The sequence below is a fragment of the Apodemus sylvaticus genome, chromosome 23 (genome assembly GCF_947179515.1).
Source record: "Apodemus sylvaticus chromosome 23, mApoSyl1.1, whole genome shotgun sequence".
Classification (NCBI taxonomy): Eukaryota; Metazoa; Chordata; class Mammalia; order Rodentia; family Muridae; genus Apodemus; species Apodemus sylvaticus.
The window spans coordinates 35,815,488-35,831,449 of NC_067494.1; the positions used below are offsets into that span (position 1 = coordinate 35,815,488).

The 15,962-nt window shown below is 43.8% G+C and overlaps 1 protein-coding gene across 1 annotated transcript in view; it reads right to left on the reverse strand.

Moving 5' to 3' along the window:
* The window catches only part of Rgs17 (regulator of G protein signaling 17), a 32,593-nt gene that overhangs the window by 2,773 nt on the left and 13,858 nt on the right, over positions 1-15,962 (reverse strand). The window contains exons 2-3 of the mRNA XM_052169772.1: positions 8,541-8,630; positions 7,517-7,751 (exon numbers count right to left, since the gene is read on the reverse strand). Of these exons, the coding sequence (XP_052025732.1) occupies positions 7,517-7,751; positions 8,541-8,630 (325 nt within the window). The remainder of the gene's footprint in view (positions 1-7,516; positions 7,752-8,540; positions 8,631-15,962) is intronic.

A 15,962-nucleotide genomic window follows, 5' to 3' on the forward strand; every position in this document is an offset into this window, starting at 1 on the left:
AAAACCATTCCAGTATCTAAAAATGGAAATAGAGACAATAGAGAAATGACAAAGGGAGACAACCATGAAGATAGAAAACCTAGGAAAGAGATCAAGAATCATAGATGCAAACATCACCAACAGAATACAAAAGATAGCATCTCAGGTGCAAAAGATACCATAGAAAACATTGACACAATAATCAAAACAGAAAGATAAGGAATACTACCTAATTCATTCTATGAAGCCACAGTTATGCTGATACCAAAACTACACAAAGATCCAACAATGAGAACTACAGACCAATTTCCCTTATGAATATCAATGCAAAAATACTCAGTAAAATTATTGCAAACTAAATCTAAGAACACTTCAAAATGATCATTCACCATGATCAAGTAGGCTTCATCCCAGTGGTGCAGGGATAGTTCAATATATGGAAATCTATCAATGTAATCCACAATATAAACAAACTCAAAGAAGAACACCACACGATCATCTCATTAGATGCTGAAAAAGCATTTGACAAAATATAACACCCCTTCATGTTAAAAGTCTTCAAGTTGAAAGATCAGGAATTCAAGGCCCATACCTAAACATAATAAAACCAATATATAGGAAACCTGCATCAAACTAGATGGAGAGAAATTTGAAGCAATCCAACTAAAATCAGGCACTAGACAAGGCTTCCCATTCTCTCCCTATCTATTCAATATAGTACTCAAAGTTCTAGTCAGAGCAATTAGACAACTAAAGGAGGTCAAAAGGATACAAATTGGAAAGGGGAGCTGGAGAGATGGCTCAGCAGTTACGAGCACTGACTGCTCTTCCTAAGGTCGTGAGTTCAAATCCCAGCAACCACATGGTGGCTCACAACCATCCATAATGAGATCTGATGCCCTATTCTGGTGTGTCTGAAGACAGCTACAGTGTACTTACATATAATGAATAAATAAATCCTTAAAAAAATTGAAAAGGAAGAAGTCGAGATATCACTATTTGCAGATGATATACTATTATACTTAAGTGACCCCAAAATTCTACCAGAGAACTCCTCCAGCTGATGAAAAAACTTCAGCAAAGTGGCTAGATACAAAATTAACTCAAATCAGTAGCCTTCTTCTACGTAAAGGATAAATGGGCTGAGATAGAAACTAGGGAAATGAAACTGTTCACCATCACAAATAATATAAAATATCTTGGTGTGACTCTAACCAAGCAAGTGAAAGATCATATGACAAGAACTTAAAGTCTCTAAAGAAAGAAATGGAAGAAGACCTCAGAAGATGGAAAGATCTCCCATGCTCATGGATTGGCAGGATTAACATAGTAAAAATGGCCAGCATGCCAAAAGCAATCTACTATCTACCCATCAAAATTCCAACTCAACTCTTCACAGAGATAGAAAGAGCAATTCTCAAATTCATCTGGAATATAAAAAACCCAGGATAGCAAAAACTATTCTCAACAATAAAAAAAACTTCTGGGGGAATCACCATCCCTGAGCTCAAGTTGTACTACAGAGCAATAGTGATACAAACTACATGGTATTGGTACAGTGACAGGCAGGTAGATCAATGGAATAAAATCAAAGATCCAGAAATGAACCCACATGCCTCTGGTCACCTGATAATTTGACAAAGAAGCCAAAACCATCCTGTGGGGAAAAGATAATATATTCAACAAATGGTGATGGTTCAAGTGGTGGTCAGCATGTAGAAGAATGCAAATTGATCCATTCTTATCTCCTTGTACAAAGCTCAAACCCAAGTGGATTAAGGACCTACACATAAAACCAGATACACTGAATCTAATAGAAGAAAAAGTGGGGAAGAGCCTCAAACACATCGGCACAGGGGAAAATTTTCTGAGCAGAACGCCAATGGCTCAGGTTCTAAGATCAACTATAGACAAATGGGATCTCATACAATCATAAAACTTTTGTAAGGCAAAGGACACTGTTATCAGGACAAAACATCAACGACTGGGAAAAGATCTTTACCAGCCCTAATAAAGGGCTAATATCCAATATATACAAAGAACTTAAGAAGTTAGACTCTTGAGAATCAAATAACCCTATTAAAAAATGGGCTACAAAGCCAAACAGAATTCTCAACTGAGGAATCTGGTATGGCCTAGAAGCATCTAATGAAATGTTCAACATCTTTAGTCACTAGGGAAATGCAAATAAAAATGACTCTGATATTCTACCTCACACCAGTCAGAATGGCTAAGATCAAAAACTCAGGTGATAGCAGATACTGGCAAGGATATGGAGAAAGAGGAACATTCCTCCATTGCTGGTCAAATTACAAGCTGGTAAAACTACTCTGGAAATCAGACTGGATATTTCTTAGAAAATTGGACATAGTACTAACATAGGACCCAGCTATAGCACTCCTGGGCATATACCCAGAAGATTCTTCAACATATAACAAGGATACATTTTCCATTATGTTCATTGAAGCCTTATTTATAATAGTCAGAAGCTGGAAATAACCTAGATGTCCCTCAATAGAGAGATGCATACAGAAAATATGGTACATTTACACAATGGAATACTACTCAGCAATTAAAAACAATGACTTCATGAAATTCACAGGCAAGTGGATGTAACTAGAAAATATAATCCTAAGTGAGATAACCCAGTCACAAAAGAACACACATAGTATGAACTCACTGATAAGCTCAGAATACCCAAGACACAATTCACAGACCATATGAAGCTCAAGAAGAAGGAAGACCAAAGTGTGGATGCTTTGGTCTTACTTAGAAGGGGGAACAAAACAATCATGGGAGGTGGAGGGAGGGAGGGGCCTGGGAAGAAGAGAGGAGCATGAGTTAAAGGGGACCGGATTAGGTGTGGGAGGAGATGGGGAAGAGGTACAGAGGGGAAGACACTTGAACAGAGATGTATAGCAATGGGGGATGGGAACTGTTGGGTAGTCACTAGAAAATCCCAGATGCTAGGAATACAAGAGGTTCCTAGGACCCAACAGGGATGACATTCGCTGAAATACCCCACAGAGGGGGAGGGAGGATCTGTTGAGACCATATCCAGAGATTAGGAATGGTCCCCCAGTTGAGGGATGGAGCCACCCACCCATCTCCAAAATTTTAACCCAGAATTGCTCCTGTCTAAAGGAAATACAGGCACAAAGTGGAACAGAGACTAAAGGAAAGGCCATCCAGAGACTGCCCCACCTGGGCATCCATCCCACATGCAGACACCAAACCCGGACACAATTGCTGATGCCAAGAAGAACCTGCTGACAGGAGCCTGGTATAGCTGTCCTCTGAGAGGCTCTGCCAGAGCCTGACCAGTACAGGTTATGGATGCTCGCAGCCAATTATGGGACTGAGCACAGGGACCTCAAAGGAGGAGTTAGGGGAAGGACTGAAGGAGCTGAAGAAGTTTGCAACCCTATAGGAAGAACAGCAATATCAACCAATCAGACCCCACTAGAACTCCCAGAGACTAAACCACCAACCAAAGAGTGCACATGGAGGGACCCATGGCTTCAGCTGCATATGTAGCAGAGGATGGCCTTATCTAGCATCAATGGGAGGGGAGTCCCTTCATCCTGTGGACGCTTGATGCCCCAGCATAGCAGGATGCTTGGGCAGTGAGGCAGGAGTGAGTGGGTGGGTGGGGCACCCTCATAGAAGCAGGGGGAGGGAATGGGATAGGGGGTTTGCAGAGGGGAAACCTGGAAGGGGGATAATGTTTGAGATGGAAATAAATAAAATAACCAGTAAAAAAATTTTTTTTGTGGGGCTGGAGAGATGGCTCAGAGGTTAAGGGCACTGGTTTCTCTGCCAGAGTCCAATTCCCTGCACGCACACTTAGTGAGATCATTTAATGAGATCTGGTGCCCTCTTCTGGTCCGCAGGCATATGTGCAGGGAGAACTCTGTATAGATAATAAATCTAAAAACGCTGTTTCTTCTTTAAAGAAACATGTTTTCTAAATGAACTGTTTACACTTTTCATGCCATATGATGTCACCATCAACTACAAAATAATCAAGCCTCTGGAGCTTTTCCCTACGCCTTTTATTTTCTTTAAACACATCTTTGTCTACTTCTACCCAAACTCATCGTGGCTCACAACCATCGGTAATGGGATCTGATGCCCTCTTCTGGCGTGTCTGAAGACAGCTACAGTGTGCTCATATACATAAAATAAATAAATCTTTAAAAATTTTTAGCATTGGCGTTTAAACTGACTCATTCTGAAATGCCACTGTCACATGACATTCTGCCAAACACCACACCCCCATCGTTTTGCTACAGTCCTCTTAGTTGTACACTTAGAATTTTTTGTTTCTGTGGAGAAAGAAACTGAGGATTTATTTTCTTCCTAGAGGCATAGTGAGATCTAGTCTGACAGTTGCTCGTGGGTTAGTTATTCATGGAACTGGTGTCAAGTTAGTCATCTTAGGACCAATAAAATCAGTTTGATAGGGGGATGGAGAGATGGCTCAGTGGTTAAGAGCACTGACTATTCTTCTAAAGGTCTTGAGTTCAAATCCCAGCAACAACATGGTAGCTCACAACCATCTGTAATGAGATCTGGAGCTCTCTCCTGGAGTGTCTGAAGACAGCTACAGTGTACTTACATATAATAAATAAATAAATAAATATTTAAATAAAAATTACTTTGATAACTACATGGATCGAAACCCAACAAAATATTTTTTAAAATTAACACCAACAAAGTACCAAGGTAAACCACAAGACAGTCCAGCATTCGGTACCCTGCAACAATAATGCCTTTTTTATTGGTCTTTTGGGAAATGAAATATTTACTCTTTCCTCTCACTGGTTGCTTCTGCCCAGTGTTTTATCACATCAACAGAGAAACAACTTGGACAGAAGAAGGTTCATCAATTAGCAGAGAAAATGCTGCTGGAGGATTCTGAAACACTGGTAGCACTTCAATATGAAAATGGAGGTGATTTAGGAAGGATTCATTAGAAGTGAAACAGTTGGTCACAGTCACAATTTAGGGAGTGGGGAAGAATCTACATTTTACATGTCTTAAAGAAGGAGCGTGGGTAGAGAGAATGGCACCATGGAGGAGAGCTTTCAGAGCACTGATGCCCACAGTCTTCTTCTAGGGTTCTTCAGCAGCCAGGTAATGCTCAAGAAACTAAACTCTGGGAGGAGAAAATACCAGGTCCAGACATGTGCAGGTGAGTGTCTCAGACAGAAAAGGCAAGGCAGGGTAGTAGGAGAAGGAAAAGCCTTCTTGAAGCCCCTGTGTTTTCTCGAGGTTAGTAAGCACACCTGGACTCTAACACCTAAGACCCAGGGAACTGGGTCAGCACATTATTCTAACCTCTTGATAGGAACATTTCTCAAGAGCAAATTGACGTTTACAGATTCAATATGATTGCTAGAAGTTCCTATGGATAACCAGGGAAACAGGCTAGCACATCTTAGAACGTGTGCAGGAAGGAAAATAATTTCTCTTCTCCATCTCTATCCAAGAGTCTGCGGTAAAGAAAGGCAGGAAGGGGAACTTTCAATATTGGGGGAAAAAAATCCCAGCCTGAGAATCAACGTGGATGGCATGGGATTTTATTTTTTGTTTGTTTTGAGTTGCTACCCCAAGAATTATTTTCAAACTAGCATTTATGCCAACAGCTAGGTAAAAGCACAGAGTCCTGGGCTCAGATTCCAAAGGTCCAGATTAGGCAGTACTTGGTGGGGGTGCGGTGTCGGGGAGGCTTAGTAGTTAAAGCAATTGCCTTGCAAAGCAATTTGAGAAAACTAGAGTTTGGATTCCATTCCCAGAAATTGATAGAAAGAAAGGGAGAAGAAAGCAATCACAGGGGTAGCGGTGGCGGGGGTGGGGGGTCGGGAGTGGGGGTTGGGGGGTGGGGAAATGGGAGGGGTGGGGCACAGAGGGAAAGAAGGACCTGGGTGGGAGAGGGAACAGGAAGGGGAAGGGAGAAATATGATCAGGTATGGGGGGGGGACAGGACTGAAGCCCTAAGGGCCAGCAGAAGGAATGGAAACAGGCAACCTCAGGAAGGGGGAGGCGAGGAGCGGTGTGTGTGTGTGTGTGTGTGTGTGTGTGTGTGTCTGGAATGTACCAGAGACCTGGGAGATAAGAGGTGCTCAGGACAGTGAGGAGAGGGAACTTGTAGAGTCCATCTCCAGCAGAAAGACAGGGCATCAAGTGATGGATGGGATTACCATCCCACAGTCAAAAACTCTGACTCAGAATTGTTCCTGTCTGAAGAAAACTGTAGGGAAAAAAAAATGGAGAACTCGAGAGAAAAGAGGTCCAGTGACACCCTAATCAGGATCCAGCTCAATGGGAGGTCCCAGGGCCTGACACTGTTACTGATGCTGTGCTGTGATTGTAGACAGGAGCCTAACATGGCTGCCCTCCGAGAGGCCCAACAGGCAGCTGAAAGAGTCAGATGCAGATACTAGCACCCTACCAATGGATGGACGCTGGGGACCCCTGTGGTTGAACTGAGGAAAAGCTGGAAGAAGCTGAGGAGGAGGGTGGCCTCATGGGAAGACCAGGAGCCTCAATTGACCTGGACCCCCAAGATCTCTCAGACACTAAGCCACCAACAAGGCAGCATACACCAGCTGCTAAAGGCCCCCAACACATCTACAGCAGAGGACTGCCTAATCTGGCCTCAGTGAGAGAAGATGCTCTGAACCCTCGAGAGACTTGAGGTTCCAAGAAGTGGGGAGGCCTGGTGGGGAGGGGGTAGGGGATTGGGGACATCTTCTTGGACATGGCTGGGGGGAGGGGAGGGAGGAAGAGGTATGGGATGGGGATCATTCAGGGGGCAGACTAGGAGAGGGATGAGGACTTTAAAAAAGGATTAAATAATAGTTAATAATAATAAATATGATAATAATGATAACTGTAAAAAAGGATTAAATAATAGTTAATAATAATAATGATAATAATGATAATAATAACTGTAAAAAAGGTTTAAATAATAGTTAATAATAATGATAATGATAATAATGACAATAATAATAATAATAATAATAATAAAGAAATGTTTGGTGGGTGTGATGGCCCCTGTGATGCTAGCCCTGAAAGTAGGAGACAGGAAATCCCCAGAGTAAGCAGGCTGGGGAGCTCTAGGTTGGATTGCAAGACTCTGTCTCCATGAATAAGGTGAAAGGGGATTGAGCATGATTCTGAATGAGCGTGCACCAATAGGCATGTACACACACACACACACACACACACACACACACACACACAAGTAGAAAAAAGCAAAGAATTCCTGGGTAGGCTTCAAAGATTTACGATTCAGACAAATAAATGACTCAGGTGATTCTCGGGCACACGGCCTCAGCATCTTGTTTTGAAAAGCATCACCCACCTTAAAACACAGTAATTTACTCACTTCTGCACGGAACTAGTTATGGAGAGGAAGTACCTGTCACACACCATGTAGCCAGAGATAAAGGATCAGAGCACAGTGGGGAGACCCGGCCTTTAACGTGGCCAGGGGGACTCTGAAAGGAAGTGCCCCGCGGACCCTTACCTCTTTCGGGGACAGGATAGAAATGTAATCCTCATAGATCATCCTGGCCTTTTCTTCAATGGCCTTTTTGTTCTGCTCTTTCTTTAAGTCTTCACAGGCTAGCCAGAAGAGGAGGTTCTCTTCGCTGTATTCCGTTCGGAGGAACTCTCGGAAAAGGTTTCTTCCTGCAGGAGCCTTCATCATCTTGTCAAAATTTTGAGACCAGGACAAGACCTCATCGGCAGTGGGGTTTTGGCTGCAGAGACAGAAAGAAGCCATTAGGACATCACCTGTCCGGGCTGGCGGAGGGAGCGGCTGAGGATATGAAATGTGCAGTCATCTGCTGCCCTCTACTGGTCAGGGTTTTGCTATTCCGCCTGGCTTGATCTGAAATTGCTTTCAAACTTCTCATTTTAGAAAGACTTAGATGAAGTCTGTTCTGATGGTAACAAAACCAGGAGCTGGCTAGCTTGGTGTTTTTATTGGCTGATTTTTGCCATCTAGGGTGTATGGACTTGTGATTGTGTGTACTTTCACGCCTATGTGTGTGTATTTGTATCATGTGCACATATGTGTGTATATGTGATGTCCAGATTCTCCTCTTATGAAATAAAGGCACATTTAAAAATACTTCTGGTGGGGCTGGAGGAATAGCCCAGTGGTTAAGAATACACACACAGGCTGCTCTTCCAGAGGACCCAGGTACCTGAATAGCATGAACACGGTACAAAGACCTGCATACAGGCAAGAAAAGATCAATGCATGAGAGGTATGTTCAGCCAACAAAAGTAAAACTAAGGCTTTTCTGTGATGGTTCCTGCAATAATCTTTATTTTACTAAGAGAGAAAGACCAACTTAGACAATGTACCAGCCTGGAAACCTAGTAGAAGGTCACTGTAGCCACAGAGGAGACCTTTCAGGCTAAGTTGCTTCTCCTCTCACAGAACCATTTGCGAGAGGACCACAAAGGGATGGTGTTTGGGCACTGGGTGGACACAGGTGGCACTTAAACACAGGCACGACTCTCCCCACCCTGACACTCACCATTCCTCTAGGACCTGGATGCTCTCCATTTTGGTGGTATGCGGGGGTCTCCCGGAAGAGTCTCCTCTTTCCTCATTCCTGACAGTGAGGCTGAAAGGGAACACGTTTTGTCAAGGGGATTGCAAACAGCCAAAGAAAAGCATCGCTCTCAAAGGAGGAACATGTCTCAGGAGACTTCACCGCCAACCATGTGGGATTATTCAAGAGACACAGAGAGAGGAATAACAGTTTTTCTGTTTTTGTTTTGGAATTTTTATTGGATATTTTATTTATTTACATTTCAAATGTTATCCCCTTTCCTGATCTGATCCCCAGAAACCCTCTATTTCCCATTTCCCCTCCTTCTGCTTCTATGAGGGTGTGCCTCCACCAACCATCCACTCTCACCTCCCCACCCTCACATTCCCCCACGCTGGGGCATCTTTCAAGCCTTCACAGGACCAAGGGCTATATATGCATGCGACTGGAGCCATGGGCCCCCCCATGTGTATGAGGAGCAACAGTTTTCAGTGGTGGCGGAGAGTGAGAGTTGGTAAGTCTATACCAACTTCTTTTGGGGGGGTGGTGGTTGATACAGGGTTTCTCTGTATAGCCTTGGCTGTCCTGGAACTCACTCTGGGTAGACCAGGCTGGCCTCAAATTCAGAAATCCACCTGCCTCTGCCTCCCAAGTGCTGGGATTAAAGACCTGCACCACCAGGGCCCGGCCCGGCGACTCTCTACTTTTAAAGGTAACACAATAACATTTCAGATATCAAAGCATGTCCAATCTTGAAACTATAAAGGTATAGCTGTGTAAAAGAATGTAGGTAGCTTAAGTTATGTAATCATGGAGTCCGAGTGATAGTAATGTCCATGTGAGGATTCTGATTTATTTTATGATTTTCAGAAGTTGGTATAGAGCAGGGCAGTGGTGGCACACACCTTTAATGCCTTGGGAGGCAGAGGCAGGCAGAATTGTGAGTTCGAGGCCAGCCTGATCTACAAGAGTGAGTTCCAGGACAGCCAGAGCTACACAGAGAAACCTTGTCTTGAAAAAACCAAAAGAAAAAAAAAGCAGAGAGTCATTTTGAATTTTGCTTAGTTCCATTCAGTTTTTTCATTTACTTTCTCCCTATTAACCGTTGAGAAGCTATGACATATTAGAAGTTAATACAGACTTGAAACCATATTTTTGTCAGTAATATCATCATTTCTCTAGTCTCTAGAGATTGAGCAATTGCTATGTGTTCTAGGTCAGTCAATCTCCGGTGTCTTGGTAGAGACAAGGAAGCAGCTCTGAGGGTGTGGAGCAGGAGACCATGGGGTAAGCATGATGGCTGGTTCCCACTGTCACGTATACATGATCTAGAACCATCAGGGAGATAGGACTCTGGCCATGCATACGGGAAATATCGTTTTTTTATGATAATTGATGTGGGAAAACTAATTTAATTGTGGGTGGGGCCATTCTTCCTGGACAATGTAAAAATGTCTGCATTCCCCACCCCACTCTGTTTCCGTACTGTGGGTATGATGAGATAGTTTCATCAAGGTCCTGCAGACTTGACTTCCTCACCACAGTGGACTGTATCTCGAACTGTGGGCAAAACTAAGCCCTTTCTCCCCCACGTTGCATTTGTCAGAGTATCCTATCCCAGCAACAGGAATGAGGCAGTAAGAGAAGGCACTGGGACACGGGAAAGCCACGAGTGCTCTACCAGCCCAGGATAGTAGGAATGGTTGGAATGAAGTATCCTTCAGCTTAATGGTGCCTTGGGGGTAGAAGCCAGACCCCAGAGATAATGGGGTCACCAGAAGATGTATTAAGAAGTTAGGCTAGAACCTCTGCTTGTCCCACACAAGCTGGGAAACCCTGTCTGCCCTCCTCCCCGCAACCTCACTTGCACAGAGAAAACTTCCCGTCCACTTGGCTTGGAGAAAATTCTGGGCTAACCTGTCATCATTCCTTACTTCCACATTTCTGGCAACCCACCCATGTGTGTCTGCCCAGGGTTCAGTTTTTGTCCATGTTATGGACACAATTCCAGCTCCTGGCTGGCAAGGCCTCACTCCTTGCCTAAGCTCTATAAAACTCCCTTGCTTTAGCCTAGACGTATGACTTCACTGACCTCCACCCGAGAGCTGCGACCTAACAAACCTGCCTTTGTCTCCTCCTAATCTGCTCTACTCTGGTCTATATCTGCATCACCCAGGGAGAGAAAAAGCCTATCACCAGGGAAGGTGGGACAGTTCCGGGCCTTAGTAGGTTAAGACACCTATCTGCCTGGCCAGAGAGAAGGTGGGGAAAGACTCAGTGGTCCTTCCTCAGTAGAAACCCAAGCTCCTGAGTTAATAAATTGATATTTTTGTTGAGTCTAAGATGGCGGGCCTCATGAAAATCCATCCGAAGCAAAAGAAGGTCCTTGGACATGTCTTCCATTGGTTCATTCTTTCAGTGAAAGCTATCACTCAGCAACACCATTCTCTTAGCCAGGCGGTGGTGTCGCACACCTTTAATCCCAGCACTTGGGAGGCAGAGGCAGGCGGATTTCTGAATTTGAGGCCAGCCTGGTCTACAGAGTGAGTTCCAGGATAGCCAGGGCTACACAGAGAAACCTTGTCTCAGGGGAAAAAACCCAAAAGAAAACAAAAAACAAAACAAAACAAAACAAAAAAAAAACCACCCCACTATTCTCTTTACATTGGCATTATTATCCCCATTTGACAGGTGAGGAAAGTAAAGGTCGCAGTGGTCCGGTAGGTTGATGGTAAAACAGAGCTCCAGCTGTGTGGTGTGGCTAGAGTTTAAATTCTGTAACCTGCATTTTTACTGCTTACTGTTAGGCACAGTCACCAAATACCACTAAATACAACTGTGGTAGAAAGGAAGCCTTTGGAGTTGGGGAGGTACCTGTGAGGAGTCTTTCTCAATCTGGAATGTCTGGCTAGAGAAACTGAGAGACAGTGTCTCGTGAACATATTCTTGAACTTTCAGGTTGGGAGCCGTAAAGATGGAGACAACATAGCTTAGGGAAGGATCTAAAGACTTTAGGTTTCTACTGGTGAGGCTGCCTTTGAGTTTAACGAGGCAGGGAAATTAACTGGAGAAAGTATATTCATTGCAGGAAAGAGAAGAGTCGATGCTAAAAAGGATTCTTCAATAATGAAGTTTCCTCCTCCCACTCAGGTGCAGGGGCAAGCTTGCTGGTAGAAAGTCCCCGGGGAATGCAAACCTCTGAGAAAAGGGGGTGGAGTCCAAAGACTCTAGAAAGCAGAACCAACAGCTAGCTGGTTCCAAGAGGCACCAATACTTCCAGCACTCCAAGGAGAGCCCAGGAAAGGCACCATGCCAGGGCTAGAGAAACAGAGGCATCAATGCAATGTAGATCCAGAGGAGAGAGACCCAGAGAGCAGCCAGGTTGATTTGGTCTAAGCATGGAGGTACTGTGACTGTGCTTGAAATCCGAGGTAGCCTAGGAAACCACAGCCGTCTACACCCGCAATGCATTTAGGTGTGGCACGTGTCGTCCTTGGGACCCATCAGTTTCTCTCTGTGACTTTGAGTGAAGATATTTCTCTGGAATTCGAGTGGATGTTTGGGTGAGATACACCACTGACATTATGTGTCAAGCTTCCCCCACATACATGTGACTTTTACAAAAGGTCTTACTTATTCATAGGAAGTCACTCATTTCCACACAGCGTTCCAGAGAATGTACCACACAAAACCGAGGCTACCCGCACATCTCAGGCAACCTATCTTAGAAATCCCTTCCCTCCATGCCTCTGCTGTAGAGCAACAAATCTGGAATCCATGGGCATGATTCACACAATTCTGAGCATAAATCCTGACTCCTGTGCCTGTTCCTGTGATGTTTACAAACATCGCAAATGCTACCATATTAGAGCCATCAGAATAAAATATTGGATTGTGTTTACATCTCTCATTTCTACAGATGGTAAAATATGGGCACACATTTGGAGTAAAACTAGTTATGACAGTCATTCAGTAAATACTTAACTGTTCTCTATCCTTAATTTAATACTGAGCATAGTCTTACCCTCCAATGAAAAAAATTGAACTTAAGCCATGGTAGCCTCGGAAAATAGGACAAGGATCCCTGGAGGCAGCTGGCTAGCAAAACGAGCCAAGTGGGTGAGCTCTGGGATCGATTGAGACGGTCTGTCTCAAAGAGTACATTGGAAAATTAGACATCTGACATCAATCTTGGGCTTTTAGTGTTCATGCATGCATGTCCTCTGTCATGCAAACATGGATGCACACATATGTGCACCCCCAATTTGAGAGAGAGAGAGAGAGAGGAAGGGAGAGAAGAGAAAAAGATGAGGAGGCACCAAAAATATCTAGAGACTGAGGTGGAGATGAGTAAGGAATTGTTGCGGGTCTGCCTGCCTGTCCGGATCCAGACGCAACCAGTCACCCTCTCCTGGTTCTGTCCCAGGGATCCCTAGGCTTGCGGCTGGCTTTCATGGTAATAAATTATGACTCCTATTGACTCTCAACATCTCACGCATTCTATGTGTTTGAAAAGTTGAAACTGAAGGCACCAAGAATAAGAGTTTCGAGTTCTCAAAACGATATGTGTCATAATGTTAATGGTCAATTTGACAGAATTTCGAGCCATCGGGGAGATGGGCCCCTGGGCTTGCTTGTGGAGGTTGGGGGATTATACTGATTATATTAGTCGGGATAGGGAGACCTGTCTTGATTATAGGTGGGGCTACTTTTGGGCAGGGAGTTGTAGACTATATAAAATGGGGAAAGTGAGTTGAACGCTAAGGCACCTTCATTGCTGTTTCCTGACTGTGGCTGTGATGCGGGCACCTGCTCGTGATTTCCCTTCCATGACGGACTGTATCATGTGAGCCAGAACTAACTGCTCCCTCCTTAACCACGATTTTTGTTTCTGTTGTTTTCCCACTCTCAACCTAGGGAACTACGCAACTTTCTTTTTCTTTTCTGAGACAGGATTTCTCAGAAATCCTCTATAGGATTTCCCAGGAACTCCCTCTGCAGACCAGGCTAATCTTGAACTCACAGACATCAGCCTGCTTCCACCTCCAGAGTGTTAGGACTAAAGGTAGGTAGGTAACATTTTAGATGAACATTTCTGACTTCCGATCTAAGACACAAAGACAGGGAGACACAGTCATAGTGCTCACTCTGGGAACTTTGATCAAAGTCTAAACACTTTAGGGAGGAGAAATATCAATAACTCATGCTAGATTTACAAAAGCAAGTAGGGAGACGCATGAGAGCCTGCTGAGATGAAGATGGGAGAGGGGGAAATGTATTTAGTCCATTCCAGAGAATAAGCACAATGGAGTCTGGCTGTGGATGGTGGACTGTTTGTAAAGAACACTGTGGGTTGTAGAGGGAGAGAAACACCTGAGGCCAACAACAGGTTTCCTCACTCACTATCAGAGACAGCATACACTCCATTTGGAAGATGGTTAACCATTGTAGGAAAACAATCAGATCTTAGAAACAGCCCTAGAAGACAGCGGTAAGCAGTCCGAAACCTTTGCAGTAGCCATGGTGATGCAGGAATAGCAGATGATCGCATATACTTACGCAACATACATGTGAGGAACCAGTAATATTGCAACATACATGTGAGGAACCATTAAATGCACAAACTTAATCCATTTCAACAGCAAAACTCCAGAAAGGTACCACCCTCCTTAGGCAATAGGGACAAAATTAGTAACCAGCACCACTCCGTTTGCAAAGACCCGGAAACTCAGGTTGACCCGTGCGTGCCCACACCTGCAGCTGGGCCTGACTTCCTCTGATTTCTGGCCTCATGCAAGCTTTGCTCTGTAGCATGACCACCACCTCTTTTTATAAAAGTTGTCTGGGATTTTTTTTATTCTCTTTTTTGTCAGTCACAAAAGTGGGGTTGATCTTAAAGCTATGGGAAGAATACCTTTGATTACTGACACAGAGTAAGTCCCTGTCAAACCGAGGATTCAGATATCACCATTTCCAGATTTTTGTAATATGACCTGGCTTTGAATGGCATTTATGGACCAAATAGTTTGTGAAATTTGTGTCTGGAAATGTCAGGCAACACAAATGTATGCTTTTTACTGTGTTTAGTGAAATACTAAAGAAAACAAAAGAGCATACTGCCGGGATTGAGGGTGCAGTTCAGTCGGTGGAATGTGTGTCTAACAAGCCAGGGGACTTGCGTTCTGTTCCCAAGTCGGCTCAGAACCAGGTGGAGCATGCTTGTAGCCTCAGCCCTGGGGAGGTAGAAGCTAGAGAATCAGAGGTTCAAGGTCAGCCTGGGCTGTGTAGACTGAGAGAATCGACCAATCACATGATGCCACATCACAAAGATTCTGGTTTTACAATCATATGTCAGGTAAGGAAATAAGAATGAATTCAGCATGCTTTTTGTTCATTGTTAAATCCCTATTTGTAGTAGCCAGAAGCTAGAAAGAACCCAGGTGTCCCCTCAACAGAGGAATGGATACAAAAAATGTGGTATATTTACACAATGGAGTACTATTCAGCTATTAGAAACAACGAATTCATGAAATTCTTAGACAAATGGATGGAGCTGGAGAACATCATACTAAGTGAGGTTACCCAGTCTCAAAAGATCAATCATGGTATGCACTCACTGATAAGTGGATATTAGCCTAGAAACGTGGAATACCCAAGACATAATCCACATATTAAATGATGTCCAAGAAGAACGGAGGAGTGGCCCCTGATTCTGGAAAGACTCAGTATAGGGGAATACCAGGACAGGGAAGTGGGAAGGGGTGAATGGGGGAGCAGGGGGAGGGAAGAGGACTTATGGGATTTTCGAGGAGTGGGGAGCCAGAAAAGGGGAAATCATTTGAAATGTAAATAAAGAATATATCAAATAAAATAAAATAAAATAAAATAAAATAAAATAAAATCCCTACAGTAAGAGAGCTGCTATTCAAGTTCTCTCCACTAGATGGCTGTGTTACCTCAGAAATACAAAGTTAAGTCGGTAGAAAGGCTGAAAACTCCAGCATGATTACCCTTATTTGGAAAACTAAACATTTTCTTACATGTAACACATTTTGGTAATTCTGCCTTTCCAAGGACGTTGATAATAGCTATCCAGTTTTTCTGTGGATCTATTAATCAAGATGGAATGGGAGGGCAGATTTTTCACCTTGAGCTGTGTACAAACCTGGTGTTATTTCCCCCTTTGGGTTTTGAGAATGAATACTCTCTGGCCCCCAGTCACTTGATTTGGGAGAACAAAGTCTTAAAAAATGCTGGCATTGCCAGTGTGCTTACACACATCTTTAATTTTAGCACTCAACTTGGGAGGCAGAGGCAGGTGTATCTCTGAGTTCAAGGCCAGCCTGATCTCAGAGTGAATTCCTAGACAGCCAGGACTACACAGAGAAACCTTTTCTCAAAAAA